Source organism: Callorhinus ursinus, unplaced genomic scaffold (assembly GCF_003265705.2).
Source record: "Callorhinus ursinus isolate GAN/ISIS: 27379988/994484 unplaced genomic scaffold, GSC_fseal_2.0 scaffold9, whole genome shotgun sequence".
In the NCBI taxonomy this organism is placed as follows: domain Eukaryota; kingdom Metazoa; phylum Chordata; class Mammalia; order Carnivora; family Otariidae; genus Callorhinus; species Callorhinus ursinus.
Window position 1 is genome coordinate 21,755,295 of NW_027397071.1, and position 17,582 is coordinate 21,772,876.

At 37.2% G+C, this 17,582-nt stretch overlaps 1 protein-coding gene across 4 annotated transcripts in view; it reads right to left on the bottom strand.

Moving 5' to 3' along the window:
- Positions 1–2,186: 2,186 nt before the first annotated feature.
- TLCD4 (TLC domain containing 4) overlaps positions 2,187–17,582 on the bottom strand; it is a 98,901-nt gene continuing 83,505 nt past the window's right edge. For all 4 annotated transcript variants that reach the window (XM_025872243.2, XM_073896266.1, XM_073896267.1 and 1 more), the window contains one exon: positions 2,187–3,594. In XM_025872243.2, coding sequence (XP_025728028.1) covers positions 3,276–3,594 — 319 coding nt within the window. In that variant the 3' untranslated portion in view covers positions 2,187–3,275. The remainder of the gene's footprint in view (positions 3,595–17,582) is intronic.

Sequence of the window (17,582 nt, forward strand, 5' to 3'; positions counted from 1 at the left end):
AAAATGAAACAGAACAAACATGAATATTACAACACTTTCCCCTAGATATCTCCACAACAAGACTGTTTCTAACGCATGATGACAAATGGTGTAACCAACCAAAAAGCTGGTCCTTTACAACCGTGAAGAACCATTCTCCAAACACCCAACGCACCTCACAGAGTGTACAATTTAAAAACTGACACTTTAGCAAAAAGTTGAGTTAAATAGATTAAAATTTAGAAAAGAATTTGATTCAAACACCTATAAATGAGGCAGTTTTTAAAACTAGATCTTTACAGTAGTACTGCAGCATCCATGGTATGTCATTCACCCTTAGGAATGGTAGACATTATTACTTCTCTAAACATAGCACTAGCCCATGAAACAACAAAACTAAACAGTTGGAATAAAGATGGCATCTTAACTTACTATAAGGCATCAACTTATGAAGGAGTTAGTTTCTTTGCACTCATATATAACTCCATTTTGAGTTTTAAATAAATGCTAACAGTACCCACTGGAAAGATTTCAGACACAAGAATGCAAATTGTACAAATTCAAGCTCATAATTTTCAAATTCTCCCAAATAAAATACCAGATGCAGAATCTATGATCTTGCATGCTATTTAGTTGATTTTCTTCACTTTCAAAATTTTGTAAGAATTTTTATTTTTTAGACTACTACACATTCAAAGAACATCTTTATAGTTACAGGTTGTCACTAATCTTTTTCTATAAAAATAGAGTTGCTTAAAAATTTATACCAATTTGCTTTAATTTTCTACAAATATTTTAATAGTTGTTAAATTCAGAATGTCTAACAGAATCATTTAAATTAATCCAGGTAGTCAAAATACTTAATATGTAAAATGTCTAGCAAAAGTTTGTCATTTAATAAATGACAAATTCATCACTGAATAAATGATATGTTATGTCTTTAACTCCTTGTATCTTAGGTAGGTGGATAGAATCACAGAACAGTGAAATATAGCTCCTATAAAGATCTGACTTAGAGTGGTATGGCAGTTTGTAGTGTCTTTTCCATTTCATGCATGTTGTATGAGGAAATATGTAGCTTCTACTTTTGGATATTGAATGTGGATGTTGAATTAGCTGTCATGCAGTCAGCATAAAATAAGAATTGCTGACTAAGGGATTAATGAACTTTAGTTCAAAGCATTGATATTTTAAACACCTGTTTTGTGAACAGCTGTACTAATGAAAATGCTGTCAATGAAAGTAAAAATAAAGTTTTAAGCATGAAATAGCAACTACAAAAACTGAAACTGCTATATGGAAACTCACTGATTACTGAGTTTTATATTACAATACATTGCAATATATTGCTTTATATTGTCTTCACTTTGATGGTGGGTTTAAAATCTGTGTTCAGAAACTATAGAAATATCCCAAGAGTCAAAAATATTTATTTCAAGTTTTGTTTTTCTTTAAAGTAATTTCCAAGATAGTTTTCTAATATAAATGTTTTCCTTTTAAAAATCCAGTTTTCTTGCAAAAGAGCAAGAAAAAAAACAAGATAAAACATGTGTTTTCCTACCCCCTCTCAACAACCAATATGCACTTAAGTGCCTATGATGTCAAAGGCATTAAATTTGGTAACAAATTATCAATGTAATATTAGCTTTAAAAACAAATACCTATACTTTACATTACTTTAATTAAGTCTTTCAAAAATAAGTGTACCTACTATAAGCCAATCAATTTGATTTTCTGAGTTATTGACTGAGATTTCTATTACCTTCTGTAAATGTTCTAAAACTTATCAGGCTCTCTCTGCATTAGACAGCCAGATCAAATCAAACCAAATCAAAGTCTGATCTAGCCAGCCAGCCTCCCTTCACCATCATAACATGCACAAAGAAAGTGAATCATTCTCCTACCAACTGAGAAACTGAGTGGATTAGATCTTTTGGTTTGGGTTCAGTTAAACTCAAGCAGCCGTCACTGGTTAAATTTCTTTCTTTCTTAGGTAAGAACAATCATTAAAATCAAGAACTTGAGAAAAATAAATAAAGGCAGTAATAGCTAATTATATAATTCTATATTGGGGTTGTAAGAACCAAAGAAAAAGCAAACATATACTTACACATACACAAAAAAACCCAAAACCAAAAAAACCGGAGTCACCAGCCATAAATTTATCATCACGTGAGACAAGGATATTAATAATCGGAATACTTGGATTAAATTATCTATTTTTATTTCCTGTCCTTCAGGAAAGACAGAAATTCAAAGCACTCACAATGTTGGTTAAGCAAGCATAGGTGTAAACTGTGAGTAAAATGTGAATACTGATTTTTTGGAGTTTTGGTCTCATTAAGAAGAGGCCTACGTCATTATTAGGAGTGTGACAAATATATACTGCATAACACTTTGGTACCGATGATGTTGGGTTCTGAACTTAGGGGAGGTTTTACAAATGGAAATAATATATTTTTCATGGAAAAAGTGCAACAGAAACAGAGACAGCAGTGTTAAAGCTTTTTTCTTAATGATCCCTCCTGTTAGCCTAAAAATGACCTATTAGTCATCTCTAACATGCTTTTAGAAAGAGGAATTAATCTCTTAAGGAGCTCTGTAAGACCTGTCTTAAGCCTTACTACAAATAAAAAAGCAGTACTTTGATAAAATGTTAAAAATAGAAATAATAAAGTGATGTCTGAAAAATCTAAAAATTAAAGAAGTATTTTCCATGACTGAATTAAATATTCCCAAAGTAAGCAAAGTACTTCATCATTCATAAATGATAGCATATCTAAACAAAAAATACATCATTTCTGATAGCCTAAGAAAAGAACATTTCAATGGTTTAGAAATTAAACCCTAAACGGGTATTGACAGCCACAGTAAGAAACGAGTGCAGGACAACAAAGTGTTGAGAGCTATTTACAAATTTAAAAGCAGTTCCCATTCTTTCAGCAAAATTGGTGACATAAAACCAAGTGCACCCAATTAGCATAGTCATCTTTTCACAGAGAAAAATACCAATGCAGGTTAACAGATTTCTGAAAAGATTCACCAGTATATTTATAATTTTTTATTTAAACCTTTAAGATTTTATCCATGCTTATAATGCAGAAGAAAATCAGAAAAGAAATCTTGGAACAAAAACTAAGTTTTAGTTTCTCTTTTCTAAAGGTTAAAAAAAAGAAAGCACTGAAACCCTCGATACCAAATATAATTAATAAGAAGTACAAGAACATGCCAAGAATTCATCCTATCAGTAGATATAACGTGGACAGTATGGAAGTATGCTTATCAGTAGCCCACCTTTAGTCAAGTTTTCCATTCTGAAGACTACTTTTGGCTTTCTCTTGTCTGAGGAGAGAGATGACTTTGATGCAACCCTTTGTAATTTTGATCATCCACATGACATTCATCCCATCCAAAATAGCACAAGTAAAGATCCAGGAAAATTGGATTAAAAATCCAAGCCTGATGTAGGCTTCTGTTCCGAACACGGAATAAATGTAACCATAAAAAGGAGGTATCGAGACAATCCGTACGATGAAGAACACCGCGGTCATGAGTACTCCATTGATGACGTTAGCCTTGGAAAACTTAGGATACTTCAGAGCTTCAAAGAACCACCTGGAAAAAATTTTTAAAAGCATCACATTTACTCTGCATCTCCAAAGATTAACCATTTTAAATGTTTTTAGTTTTTAAAACTCAGTGAACATCCTCCTAAGATTTATATAGAGAGGCAAAGGGCCTGGAACAGCCAACACAATACTGAAAAGGAAGAAAGTTGGCAGACTCATACTACCCACTTTCAAGACTGACTTACTATATAAAGCTACAGTACTCAAGACAGCACAGCATTGGTGAAAGAACAAATGATCAACAGTGTTAGCCCAGAAATAGATCCATACAAATATACTCAACTGATTTTTGACTACAGTGTAAAGGTAATTCAATGGAAAAGGAATAGCTTTCCTAACAAACAGCTGGAACAATTGGATATTCATATGCAGAAAAATGAACCTAGGCAGAGCACATTTTACACAAAAATTAACTCAAAATAAGCCACAGCCTTAAACATAAAATGAAAAACTCTGAAACTTCTAGAAGAAAACATAGGAAAAAATCTGCATGATCTTGAGTTTGGTGATCGTACTTTAGATATAACACCAAAAGTACAACTATAGAAAAAAAATAGTTACCAAAAATATTGTTACTAAAATTAAAAACTTGCTCTATGAAAGGCACTGGTAAAACAATAAAAAAAAAAAAACAGAATAAAAAGACATCCATGCACTGGGAGAAAATATTTACAAAATACATACAGAATAAAGTACTTATATCCAAAATATAAAAAGAAGTCTTAAAACTCAATAAGGCAACAACCCAATTAAAACATGGGCAAAATACCTTAAACACCTCATCAAAGAAGATATACAAAGGAAAATAAGAATATGATAAGACGTTCAACATCATTTGTTATTAGAAAACTGTAAATTAAAACAATGAGATACTACTACATATCTATAAAAATGATTAAAATCCAAAATTCTGGCAATATCAATTGCTGGCAAGGATATGGAGCAACAGAAACTCTAAAGCCCTGCTGGTGAGAATAAAATGGTAAAGCCACTTTGGAAAACAGTATGGCAGTTATAACACTAAACATATTCATAGCACACAATCCAGCAATCACTCTCCTAGGTATCTTTCCAACTGATTTTAAAATTTGTGTCCACACAAAAAATCGCATGCAAATGTTTACACCAGGTTTATTTATAATCGCAAAAAACTGGAAGCAAGCAAGCAACCAAGATGTTATTCAATAGGTGAATGGAGGGGGCGCCTGGGTGGCTCAGTTGGTTAACCGTCTGCCTTCGGCTCACGTCATGAGCTCAGGTTCCTGGGATCGAACCCCATGTTGGGTTCTCTGCTCATCTGGGAGTCTGCCTCTCCCTCTCACTCTTCCTCTGTGCTCTCCCCCATCTCTCTCAAATAAACAAAATCTTTAAAAAAAATAGCTGAATGGATAAGCAAATTGTGGTATATCCACACAATGGAATGCCATTCAGCAATAAAAAGGACAAACTATCAATTTACATAACCACATGGATGAATCTTAAATGCGTACTATTAAATGAAAGAAACCAGTCTGAAAATGCTACCCACATTATGATTCCATTTATATAACATTCCAGAAAAAGCAAAACTATAAAGACAGGTCAGTAGTTGCCAGAGGTTCAGAGAGAGAGGAAGAGGGTAGAGTAAGTGAAGCAAAGCATAGGAGATATTTTAGGGTGGTGAAACAATTCTGTATAATATTGTAGTGGTGAGTATATGATGTTATGCATTTGTCAAAATCCACAGAACAGCATGAAGAGTGTGTACAAATTTTAAAATGTCAGTTAGGAGATTGGGGGTGCCAGGATGGAATCTAGACTGTGACAAAAGAATCTAACGGCTTTACAAATACATATATAACCTCACTGTAGGAAGTGGAGTAAAAACAGGTGATCTAAGTAACGCTGAAAATGTATGGTAGCTGTTAAGACTGAAGACAAAAGAAAACTGTACACAGGCACCGTACTCTAGTTGATAAAGTTGTGTGTCATGGAAGAACAGGATAACAATTCTGAAACCATTATGCATATATATATATATACACACACATATATATTGGGATTTAACAAATAAGTACATCTGTTTGATGGTGAAGTGGGGACCAGGTGTCTCACTGTTGGAGTGGAAAGTTACAGACAAGTGAATGGAAGAGGCTAGACTGATCCATATTATACTGGATTAGAGCTGAAAACATCAGTATGAACTCATTTAGCTTAATACAGATATAAATATAGATGCAGCAGAAATAATTATAGTTAGCTATGTACCCTATGTATACACAGGTTAATATACTTCCAAGTGGTCACCTGGGAGAGCAGAGTAACAATGATGCCCCAGTAGTGGTGAGCAAACCCAGGGCCTAGACCTTGGTCTCTAATACCATTCTCCAATAAAAGGAATCAGGGCTCCTTGAGACATGGCTGATTCTAGGGCTGGAACAGAGAATATACAATATGAATCTAGCATATTTTTCACTGCCAGAAAGTAAGGAAGTACTTAAAAAACAAAATGATGAGGTTGTATCAAAGGGACACAGAAAACAACTGAAAGAGCTCAATGGCTAAAGTACCGTTTTGAACAAATAATATATAAATAATGTGGTACTGGATTTAAAACACCTGAAGTATAAAATAAATATCCATGAATCCATAGTAATATAAATGAATGAAGGAATGAGTGATTAGAAAAGATAAATATCCTATGCAGAATAATTACAAATAATTTCTGTAGATACTGCACTCTCAACGAGGTAAGGCGTAACTTCCCGCTCCTCAAGAGGGGAGCTATTCACAGTGACTTCCTTCTAGAGTTCAGGATAGAAGGCAGGTGGCATAGGAAGAGTACCTTTAAAACTGAGAAATCTGACAAACCCTACCTACTTCAGCCAGGTGAACAGGAAAACATCAACAGTGATAAGTCATGTTTATAGCAGGGAGGCCTGATATGTTGTCATGAGAATGGCACTTTACTTCTGTAGTCTTCCTCCCAAAACCCCATAACCCGAGTCTAATCATGAGAAAAACATCAGACAAACCCAAAGTGAGAAATACTCCACAAAACACCTGACCAGTACCCAAAAACACCTCAAAGACAATGAAAGTCTGAGAGACTGTCACAACCAAGAGGAGTCTAAGGAGATACAACTAAATGTAATGTGGTATCCTGGATGGGGTCCTGAGATGGAAAAAGGACATTAGGTAAAAACTAAGGAAATCTGAATACAGTACAGACTTGGTTAATAATAATGTATCAATATTTGTTCATGAATTGTGACAAATTTACCCTACTAATGTAAGATATTAATAGGGGAAACTGGGTGTGGGGTGTATAGGAAGCTTCTGTATCATCCTTGCAACTTTTCTGTAAGTCTAAAATTATTCTCAAAGTTTATTTTTAAAAATTCAGTATTTTCTCGTTCTTTCTGCTCCTTAAAAAAGATCTTGTTGAATTTTACCTCATTGTTTAGAGATTAAATGGTAAATGTAATAAAATATATCCATGTATCTTAATATTTAATTTGACCAAATTAGTTATGACGAAGCTAGAAACTGCTTAACCTCAGTAACTAAAACTTAACAGTTAGGAAAACCTTAAAATAGTTTACGAAGAGAGATCAAAAGATCAAGTAGGAGTAAGTGGTAGGATAAGAGGTGTATTACAATTTATAAGTATTATGTAGTGTGAAAAGAGAAAAGCCCAATTATTCAAGTCAATTAAAAGAGAAACTATTTAGGCAGCATTGGTCAAATTAATAAAATATCACAAACAGGAAAAGTGTCACTGAGGCAGGAAAGTCAAAATCCTTTGTTCTAATCCAGATCTCCTATCCTCCATTCTTCTCCACTCCAAAGACTTCCCTTGTTAACCTCAGCCGTTCATTTCTTAGACTATATGGTGGCCTTGGGATTAACAGAAATGCTATCCCTCAAACGACCAATCCCTTTCTCATCACAACTCTTAGCACCCCATATTTCACTTTACCCAGTTCCACCTAGACGCATTCTTCAACCGCCCAACTCTCAAATCCCTATCAGCCTCTAGACCTTGATTACTTCCTTTCCCACCTCCCTGAATTCAGTTAACTTCAGAACACATATCCACACCCTCAAGGTCTCTTGCCACTTCACCCAACCCACCCGCCCCACCTGCCTCCAACCTCTTATCCCACCAGCTTTTCCAGGCACGTAGTAGACACTGCAGGTGCGTGCTGTACTCTGCAACCAGGATGCCTGGGTTCAGAGCCTGCTTCTCTCACTGTTATTGACTTCTACATCTCAGTTTTATCTCTACAAAACTGGGGACGATGATAGGAACTCCCTTCTGCTATGAAGCTGTTATGACACATAGTAAGAAACTCCCCACTTTACTATTCAATAAATAATTATTAGTCACCAATTCTGAGATTAAGATAAATGGCAGGCACAACTGTAATTTAAAGAGAGCTGGACTTCAGTTGAATTCTCAAATTTCCTTCACGGTCTTAATCACTTAACTCCACACTCCATAAAATTGCTTCCAACCTCTGTCTCACCATTCAAGTTACTTCCATTCCTCATTCTTTTCTATTTCTCAGCCCCTTCAGAGGAACTAGCCTCTTCTAACTACTGAGATAGTAGAGTCCATCAACCATGAATTCCTCAAACTCTGATCTCAAGGTCCCAAAACTTCTTTTCAGGCACCTTTACCTTTATACTCAGATAAAGAGGTTTCTCTTGCTCTCTCCAAGGCTGACTGCTTCCCTGCCCTTGCTCAGGACCCCACTCCACCTTCCGGGACTTTATCCCCTTCCCCTGGCTCCATCCAGATGGATTCTTTTGTCTCTCACCAACCTACTCAATTCTTCCTAATCCAAAAATCTCTCCTCTGCTTGTCTTCCCTATCACACTTTTTGAAAGAGAAGTCAACAGTATATTCACGGACATTCTTGCTATACTTCACAACCCAGCACAATATGATTACATTCCCCTACAAAAGAAACTGGTCACCAGTGGCTTCCCCATACCTAAGACAGTGGGTTTGTCTTAGCCTTCATTGTAAGTGGCCTTTCTAGAGCATACAACATTGCCAACGATCATACTTCCATCTCTCCTGACCTCCATGATACTATTTTCCTCTTGGTTCCTTAACTACACTTTCTCAGTCTCTACTTCCTCTGCCTGTCTCTTAAATATTTGTGCCTCCCAAGCACCATTCCCTTCTATATGTGCTACCAAGGCCATTTCATCCACTCTCGAGGGCTCAACACCCTAACACAAATCTCTAATTTCAAGTCCTCTCTCAAGGTCTACTTGTAGTTCCAGATTTTTAATTTATTGTTGAACATTTTCACCTCATTTATTCTTACCTCACAAATTCTCAAATATGCCCCAAACTCAACATTCCTAAAACCAATACCCTACTCCTTGCCTAACCACCCCTCCTACCACAGAAAACTGCCTGTTTCTCTTCTGATCCTCCCAATCATTTGTGGGTTTTTTGATAGATGGAAACATTTTTATTTTCATGAATAAACTCCATTTTCATATAAAAATTAAGGAATTTGCACAAGCAAACTTTCACAGTAACACTAAGCCATAGAAAATTGGTTTGTGTAATTAAATGGTTATATTTCAGGGAGCTGGATAAGACAAAAGAGCCCAAAGGCCATCTTTTCAATACAGTTTGTATGTTATTGTGTCATGAGCATCCCAATGTTTGCTTTTTCTTTGCTCAAATTCAGGTCTTTCTGTGGAAAATGTGTGTGTGTGTGTGTGTGTGTGTGTGTGTGTTCTCTGTAGATTTATTTTTAAAACTGAAGTATAATTGACATACCATGGTATATTAGTTGTAAGCGTACAACACAGTGGTTCCACGTTTGTACACATTGGGAACCGATCACCACAGTAAGTCTAGTTAATGTCTATCATCATACAAAGTTGATACAACATTATTGATTGTATTCCCCATGCTGTACCTTACATCCCCACTCATTTTATAACTGGAAATTTATACCTACCAATCCTTCCAATCTTTATCAGTGGCATCACCCATCACTTAGTTACCCAAATCAGAAACTTGCAGTCATCCTAGACTATTCCTATAGTCTGTAACCAAGCCCTATCCATTTCATTTCCTAAAATTCTCCCTTATCCTTCCCTGATTCATTCCATTCCCACTGCTGCCGTTACAGTTTTTGGTTCTCAGTATCTCTTACATCTATGATTACAATGACCCAACTGGTCTCCCTTGACTCAACCTTTCTAGACTTTCCTCTTCTCACAAGTCCTAGACTGTATTTAGTCCAGAATACTTATACTTTCTGTTCTCCAAGTACTTCATGCACTTTCCAAAATTTTGGTTGTGTAGGAAGGTGATTATCTACAAATCCAGACTTAAAGAACTTGTCCTTTGGCTTCACTATGCAATCACCATATTTATCTTCTGCCAATTTTTTCATGTTACCAGTGCCTGGTCTTTAAGCCAGACTTGTTCATTCATTCATTCATTTATAATTTTTTAGACAGAGAGAGAGAGTGTGCTCACATGTGAGCAAACAGGGGAGGGGCAGAACGAGGGAGAGAGAGAATCTCAAGCAGGCTCCATGCCCAGCATGGAGCCTCACTCAGGGCTCGATCTCATGACCCTGAGATCATGACCTGGGCCGAAATCAAGAGTTGGACACTTAATCAACTGCCTTAACCAGGCACCCCAAGCCAGTCTCTTTTAAAAGAAAGAGCTCATATATTAATTCAAGGTGAAATAATATTTACATAGTTGCTCTTATCTTCCTCTCTCACACCAGAGGGGCCACTTATTTTGATGGAATCTACTTCCTACCGAATTCAAACACCTTCATTCCAACAAATAAAGGCTAATGGTTTTTGAATATATGTATTCAAGCTGAGAGGGAAAGGGGCAGGAGGAAGAAGGAAGACATGCATGTGGAAAGAAAGGACAGAGGGAAAACTCTTTTACCCACCATATACAGTTATTATTAAGTCAAGGTATACAAGAAAAGATAGCAAATTGTATGTGTTTATAATCCTCAGCCAACCCCATAGAGAACAATCTGTCTTTGGTCATTTAGCACTTCTTTCTCCCACTGCCCTTCCAAACAAATTTGAACCTTACAATTACGTCCTGGGAATTAACTATGCAGAATGTGGTACTAACTACAAATGGTATAAAAACAAGGTACTATTTGGTATAATTCACATCTGGAAAAGGCAGAAGGGGCTCCTTGCAGGTAGAGAAAGAAAGAAAAAAGTGAGAAACGAGGATGGAAGCAAAAAAATCAATCCCTACACAGCACCTCCAGTGAGTTTTTGGAGTTTGGAGTTGAGGGTCGGAAGTTTGAATGAGCCCTGGGAAAGCTGCAGGGCCCAGGAGGAGACATTGTGAGTTCAAGAGGAGCGAAGAGAATTTTAAGAAGTGTTGCTGTGAGTAACAAACTGGATCTTTGTTGACATCCTTGGAAAAACTCCAATAAGGTTTTAGATGGCTGTACTGATTCTGGGACGCTACACAGAGACTGGGCAGTGAGCTGACCCTAGTTGTATCTTGGTTGCAAATGTCATCCTTTCAGGCATGTAAACATTGGAATTTAATAAATATTAACTCTGAAATTTTACGGGTTCAGAAACTTAAATTTAGAAAAGTTGCCTTCTGCCCCAATGTTCTTTTGACTCCCCTTCTTCTTCTAAACTACTCCTTGATTATCTACTCTTCCTTATCTTATGCTTCCATTCTAGACACTCAACTTTATAGTTTCAATGCCATCTTTTCTCATGGCTTCAAATGTCACCTCTATCTGATCATTCCAAAATCCCTCCCTGTACCTCTTACTACATTTCCACTCAGATGCTCTGTCTGTCCTCTTACCTAACATCTCCAAACCAAACCCACCACTTACCCTCCAGGCTTCCTCTTGCCTCCTCATCTCTTTTCATGGGCCCATTCCTCAAAGGTACAGCAGAGAAGTTATCCTACACTCATCCCTTTTCTCGATCTCTAATTTCTCATCCATTGCCAATTTCACTTTTTCTTCCCTGAAATCTCTATTTTGTCATCTTTTCTCTATCCCCACATCCTAATTTGGACTCCTATTTATTTTCTGGACTAATGAAATTACACCATTCATGCACATAACCAAGAGCTGTCTGCTAACCTTCTAACCCAATCTTTGCCTCCAGTCTTCCAATCTATCCTACAAACTAACCAAAAACTACAATTACTCAGTGCTATTTTCAGAATGACTTCCTCCATAGACTATATTCTCACTGACCACCAGGTCAAGTTCAGTCAGCTCTCTCTGACACTCAACACCCTCTGTGTCTATCCACCCTCCTCCCAGACATATTCTTTGATCCTACAAGTTTGGGTTTGCCTTTCATACGGCATGTTTATTCCACTTTTTAAAAACTTATGTTAATTCCTTCCTCCTTGAATGGAGGGCCTCCCCTCACCATCCATTTCTAAAAACATCCTAAAACATTTTAAGAGTATGTCCTGCCTTCTCTGTGAAGGCTTGCATGACAAATATCAATCAATAATAGGTCTTAAAATGTGGTGCATGCACTCCTGAGATTTTTTTGGAGGGTGTACAAGAGAAAACTATTTTTATAATAATATTAAAATATTATCCACTTTGCTCCTTGTGCTGACTTCTACAATGATGGTGCAAAGCCACTGGCAGATAAAACTACTGGCATCTTAGCACAAATCACAGCAATGGCACAAAATGGTACTAGTGGACATTGTATTCTTTACTGCCACACACTTGCAATTAAAAACTAAACAGGGAGTAAAAAAAAAAAAAAAAGTTACAGAAGGGGGGAAAAACTGGTTTCACTTAAGAATGTCCCTGATGAAGACTGGTCGTTTCACTGTATCATGACCTTTGAGTACATCTTTTTAATATTCTGTGTGATAAAATGAGAAGTATACATAACACACTTCTGCTTCGAAGTACAACAGCTGTCTGAAGGAAAAAAACCCTTGAATGATGATTTGAATTATGAGCTAAACTACATGCCTTTTCCATGGAACACCATTTTTGCTTGTAAAAAACTGAAAAACTATGTTATTTAGACTTGGGTATTTGGCAGGCATTTTCTCAAAAATGAAAAGTGAGTTTGTCACATCGAGAAAAGAAGCTTGTCAGTATCTGTTGCCAATAACAAAATTTGAACTTTCAAATGAAAATCAGAATTTTGGAAAAATTTTATCTGGAAAAAGACTTTGATAGCCTCCCAATGCTTAGAGACTTTTTAAATAAGATCAGTGGTGATATTAACTAATGTGAGGTTTTTTTAATATTACTAATAAATGTACCAACACTTGGAAGGCCCACATAACTCAGTGGACCAAATAACCCAATGACCAAGGCATGATGTTACACAATTATGCATGGGCAAAAGATTCAAAGCACAGAGAGACCAATGAATTTGAATGTAACTATGTATGGAAAGTTTGCTGGTATAATTTCAGATTCTACATTTAACTAACCTTTAAGAAACTACTTCTTGGTATATTTTGGTGTAATGTTAAAGAAGAATATCCTTGAATACTTGAAAAGGGCTACTCAAATACTTATCTTTTCCTACTACATTATTAACTCTGAGAGGCCGGGGTTTTTTTTCATATGCTTCAACCAAAACAACATTTCACAACAGACTGAAAACAGAGGCAGCCTTGAGAATCCAGATAAATACCACCATGCTAGACATTAGGAAGATTTGCAAAAATGTACATCCATGACACTGTTCCCACTAAAATTTTTTCATTTTGGCAACATAGTAATTTTTCACAAAAAAATACACATTATGTTAATATAAAATATTATTGTTACTATTAAATGAACTAATAAATATTTTTCACGTTGCAGTTTTAATTTCCAATCTGGCAAATATCAATAGATACAAGCCCACAGGAAATAAAAGTTCATTCAAGTCCTCAATAACTTATGAGATCAACAAGTTTGAAAACAGCTGTTTTATACCACTAATACCAGCACTTTTTTCTTGCCCCTTTTCATATAACAACTTGTTTTACTAGTTCATTATTTTATATTTTTAAGTCCTACTTTTTCAAACATAGACGTGACACCAGATAGCATACTAGAAGGTCCCGGAGGGCAGGGACTGGGACATTTAAGTACTGAGAAGGTATTTAGGAAATACTGATTTAACATATTAAGGAGCATATGTACGGAGTTCTTACAAACTATTTCATTTTAATAGCAATGCATAAATATGCCCTCATGGCAATTAAAGGCATTTAGGCAAGAAAGAAGTTACCACCATTATAAAAAGAAACCCGATACATGGGTATAACTCAGCAGCAGCAATGTAATTAAAGCCCAGGTGTCTAAGCTTTATTTCAGTCTTCTTTTCCTCTGTAACCCACCACATGCATCCCATGTGCCTTCTTAAATTACACAAAGCTTTAAAATAGAGAAAACATAAAAATATCACAAACAATAAAGAAAACAATTAACCAATAGAAAATTCTAACTGAGCTGAAGTAGCTGCACTCAATTTTGTTATGATCTCCTTGTTGTTGCATTATACCATTTCTTGTTCACATTCCAACCACACTTCTCCTTTTCCTAATTTACTAAAGACTCAAGGCTTTTAGATACAGGTATAGAATTAAACTATTTCTAACTTTACGAGTTCTCAAAGAGTTTCCAACAAAAACAAACTGAAGTTCCTTTAAGCATCAGTTAATTTTCTCCTGCTTCAAAATATCATATTTTGAATCATATTTAAGAGATGGACATTGCTAGAGCTTAACTGATCACCTCTTGGGGGTCATTTTTTCAAAAAGTAATTAAATGGGTACTATGTGCCAGACAGTGAGTGCTGGACCATGCAGAGTTTAACAAAATTTTGCCCCTGATCTAATGAAACACAGAGATGAGTAAGGAACAGAAAATGAGAGAGAGAGAGAGAGAGAGAATGTTATCATAAAATACACTAATCATAATGGTGTAACTGTACGTCACTATTATGGAAGCACAGGTGAGGTCAGGTCCCAACCGGACCTGAGAAAGGTGGGGTTTAGTGATGGAAATAATCCTTAGGCTGAGTCCTGAAGGAGAAGTAAGGAACCAGGAGACCTTTCCAGCACATGGACAAGCTGGAATGAGAGGAGATTTCTGAGGGGGAAAAATGTGGCAGAAAGAATAACAGATGTAACAGAAAATGTTCTGTATCCCATTAAAGAGTCCATGTTTTATCCTGTAAGCAGCCAGAGTCACTGAGGGGATTCAACCAGGGGGGCTGCATGTTCATTGTTGTGTTTTAGAGAGATCATCATAGAAGAGAATAATATAGAAGCGAAATAAAAGGGCAACAGGAGTGCAGACAGGTAGACAGTCCATCTAGAGCAGGAATCAGCAAACTTCTTCCACAAAGAGCCAGAGAGCAGACATAAGGTAAGAGGCTTTGGAAACTGTACAGTCTCTGTCCCAACAAATGGACTCCACTGTTGTAGTGTAACAGCAGTCATGTGAACAAAGGAGCATAGATGTGCCCTAATAAAACTTTATTTCCAAAAAACAGCAGTGGGTTTGGCCCTCGAGCCTTAGTTTGCCAACCCCCCGTCTAGAACAGCACTGTCCAAAAAAATTTTCTGCAATAATGAAAATGTTCTATAGATGTGCTACCCAATTCAGTAGACTCCAGCCACATGGGGCTGCCCAGCACTTGAAATGTTACAAGTTAGATGGAGGAACTGAATTTTTAATTTGATTTAATCTAATTTAAATGTAAATAATTACATGTGGCTTGTGGTTACCCTATTGGGCAGGACAGGGTTAGAAGCTGATACAGGAGCCTAAACAAGAGATGATGGGGCAATGAGAGTAGAGATGGAGAGTCAGTGGCCGAGGCAAGAAGTATTTAGGAGGTTATCTGGTAGGACCTAACGATGGACCAAATGTAGGTGAAGGAGAAAGAGTCAAAGATGATTCCCACATGTCAAGCAGGAGTGACTGAGAGAATGGCTGGGCCACAGGCTGAACAAGAGAATACAAAAGACTATGGAGGGAAATATGCTGCATTCTATTTTAGACACGTTGAATTTGTTGTGCCACCTGGGAGGAGAAAACACTTGACTATCATACAAAGAAGTAGGTAGCATTAAATCTGCTCTTTCTAAAGACAAAACAACTGTAGTACAGGGATGTTAAATAACAGCCCAGGTCAGGGCAAGTTAAGTGGCAAGGCTGAATTACAACTTGAGTTTATCTGGTTTTAAAATTCGTGCATAGTCCATCACACAAAAATGAGCAAGTAGGTAGTAGCTGACACCTTGAAAGGAGAACTCACCCCAGGGAGAAGCATGGAGATCAGTGGGCCCAGAAGAGAGCCTCAGGGAACACCAGCATTTATGGAACCGTGTCCTACCAAGGAGGCTGAAAGAGTTATGGTCAGAGACATGCAAGGACTGCATGAGTGCGGTGTCATGAAAGCAAAGGGAGTTGGGCCGTACGAGGAGGTGACCAACAGCCTCCAGTCCACAGAGAGACACAATGAGAGAGGCACCAAAGGGAGTTTGCTGGATTTTGCAACTGGAAGTCATTGGTGACTCCAATGAAACAGTTCCAGCAACAAAAGAGGAAGCCTAATTTTAGTGAGTTAAAGAGCAAAAAAAGATACAATAAAGTAGAGAAAGCAAGTATAAACGATGCGCTTCCAGTGCTCCCCGGGTTTTTGCGTGTTGAATATGTACGACATTTATTTATTTTTTTGTAAGATTTTATTTATTTATTCATGAGAGACACAGAGAGAGAGGCAGAGGCATAGGGAGAAGCAGGCTCCCCGCCGAGCAGGGAGCCCGATGTGGGACTCGATTCCAGGACCCTGGGATCATGACCTGAGCCAAAGGCAGACGCTTAACTGACTGAGCCACCCAGGCGTCCCAGAATATGCACGACATTTAGCACTTCCTGAACATATACCGAATGGCAAGCACCATGCCAGGTGCTTTATATACGTAATCTCATTGAATATTCACAACAAACAGTGAAGCATCGTCATCATCATCCCTGTTTTATAGGTAAGAAACCAGGCTCAGAGACATTAAATAATCTTCCACTCATATACAAGGCTAAGTGGGAGAGCTTGGATTTGAATGCAGGTCGTTTGACTTCAAAGTACATGCTCTTTGCTCTATACTTTCACATTATCAGAGTCTTTGAAGATTGCAGAATTATTATTTTAAAATTTTAAGTGGCCAAGCCCAAGAAACAGATTATCTTCTTGAAGAAATAAGATTACACCATCTGAAATATGGGCAAACAAAATAAGACAGTGAATAAGCAAAGCTTGGGAAAGAAAAGCTTCAGCAGCAGACCTGTAATCTAGTCTCTCCTGTTTTGCGGGTGGAAGGACCACTCTTCCCCTGCCCCCACCGCCTTTGGCAAAAAAAAAAAAAATTAGGTTAGGGGCACCTGGGTGGCTCAGTCAGTTAAGTGTCTGCCTTTGGCTCAGGTCATGATCCCGGGGTCCTGCGATTGAGCCCCGCGGCGGGCTCCCTGCTCAGCAGGGAATCTGCTTCTCCCTCTGACCCTCCCCCCACTTCTTGCTCTCTCTTTCACTCTCTTTCTCTCAAATAAATAAATAAACTTTTTTTTTTTTTTTTTAAAGATCAGGCTAATTGCTTGGTGAACATACTAATGACAGATGTCCTGATAAACAGACTAATGGTATTTGTTGCAGGAGAGTCTCATCCATGGAATGCTTTTAGGATATACCTAGTCTAGGACTGCTTATGGCAAACAAACCTAGAATGTATGGATTTATGGGGTCTGACCCCATGGGGAATGTTACATAAGCTATGTAACTATCTGGGTATCAAATGGAGACGTTCCATAATCAAGACAGCTCCTTCTATGTCTGCAATAGGAACTACGCATACTGCTTATAGCCCTCATAGATAACCTTATTCCAGAGTCTGCCCAATGCAAAAAGGACCCAGGGAGCCATTCTGATGGTCCTGAAAATCTC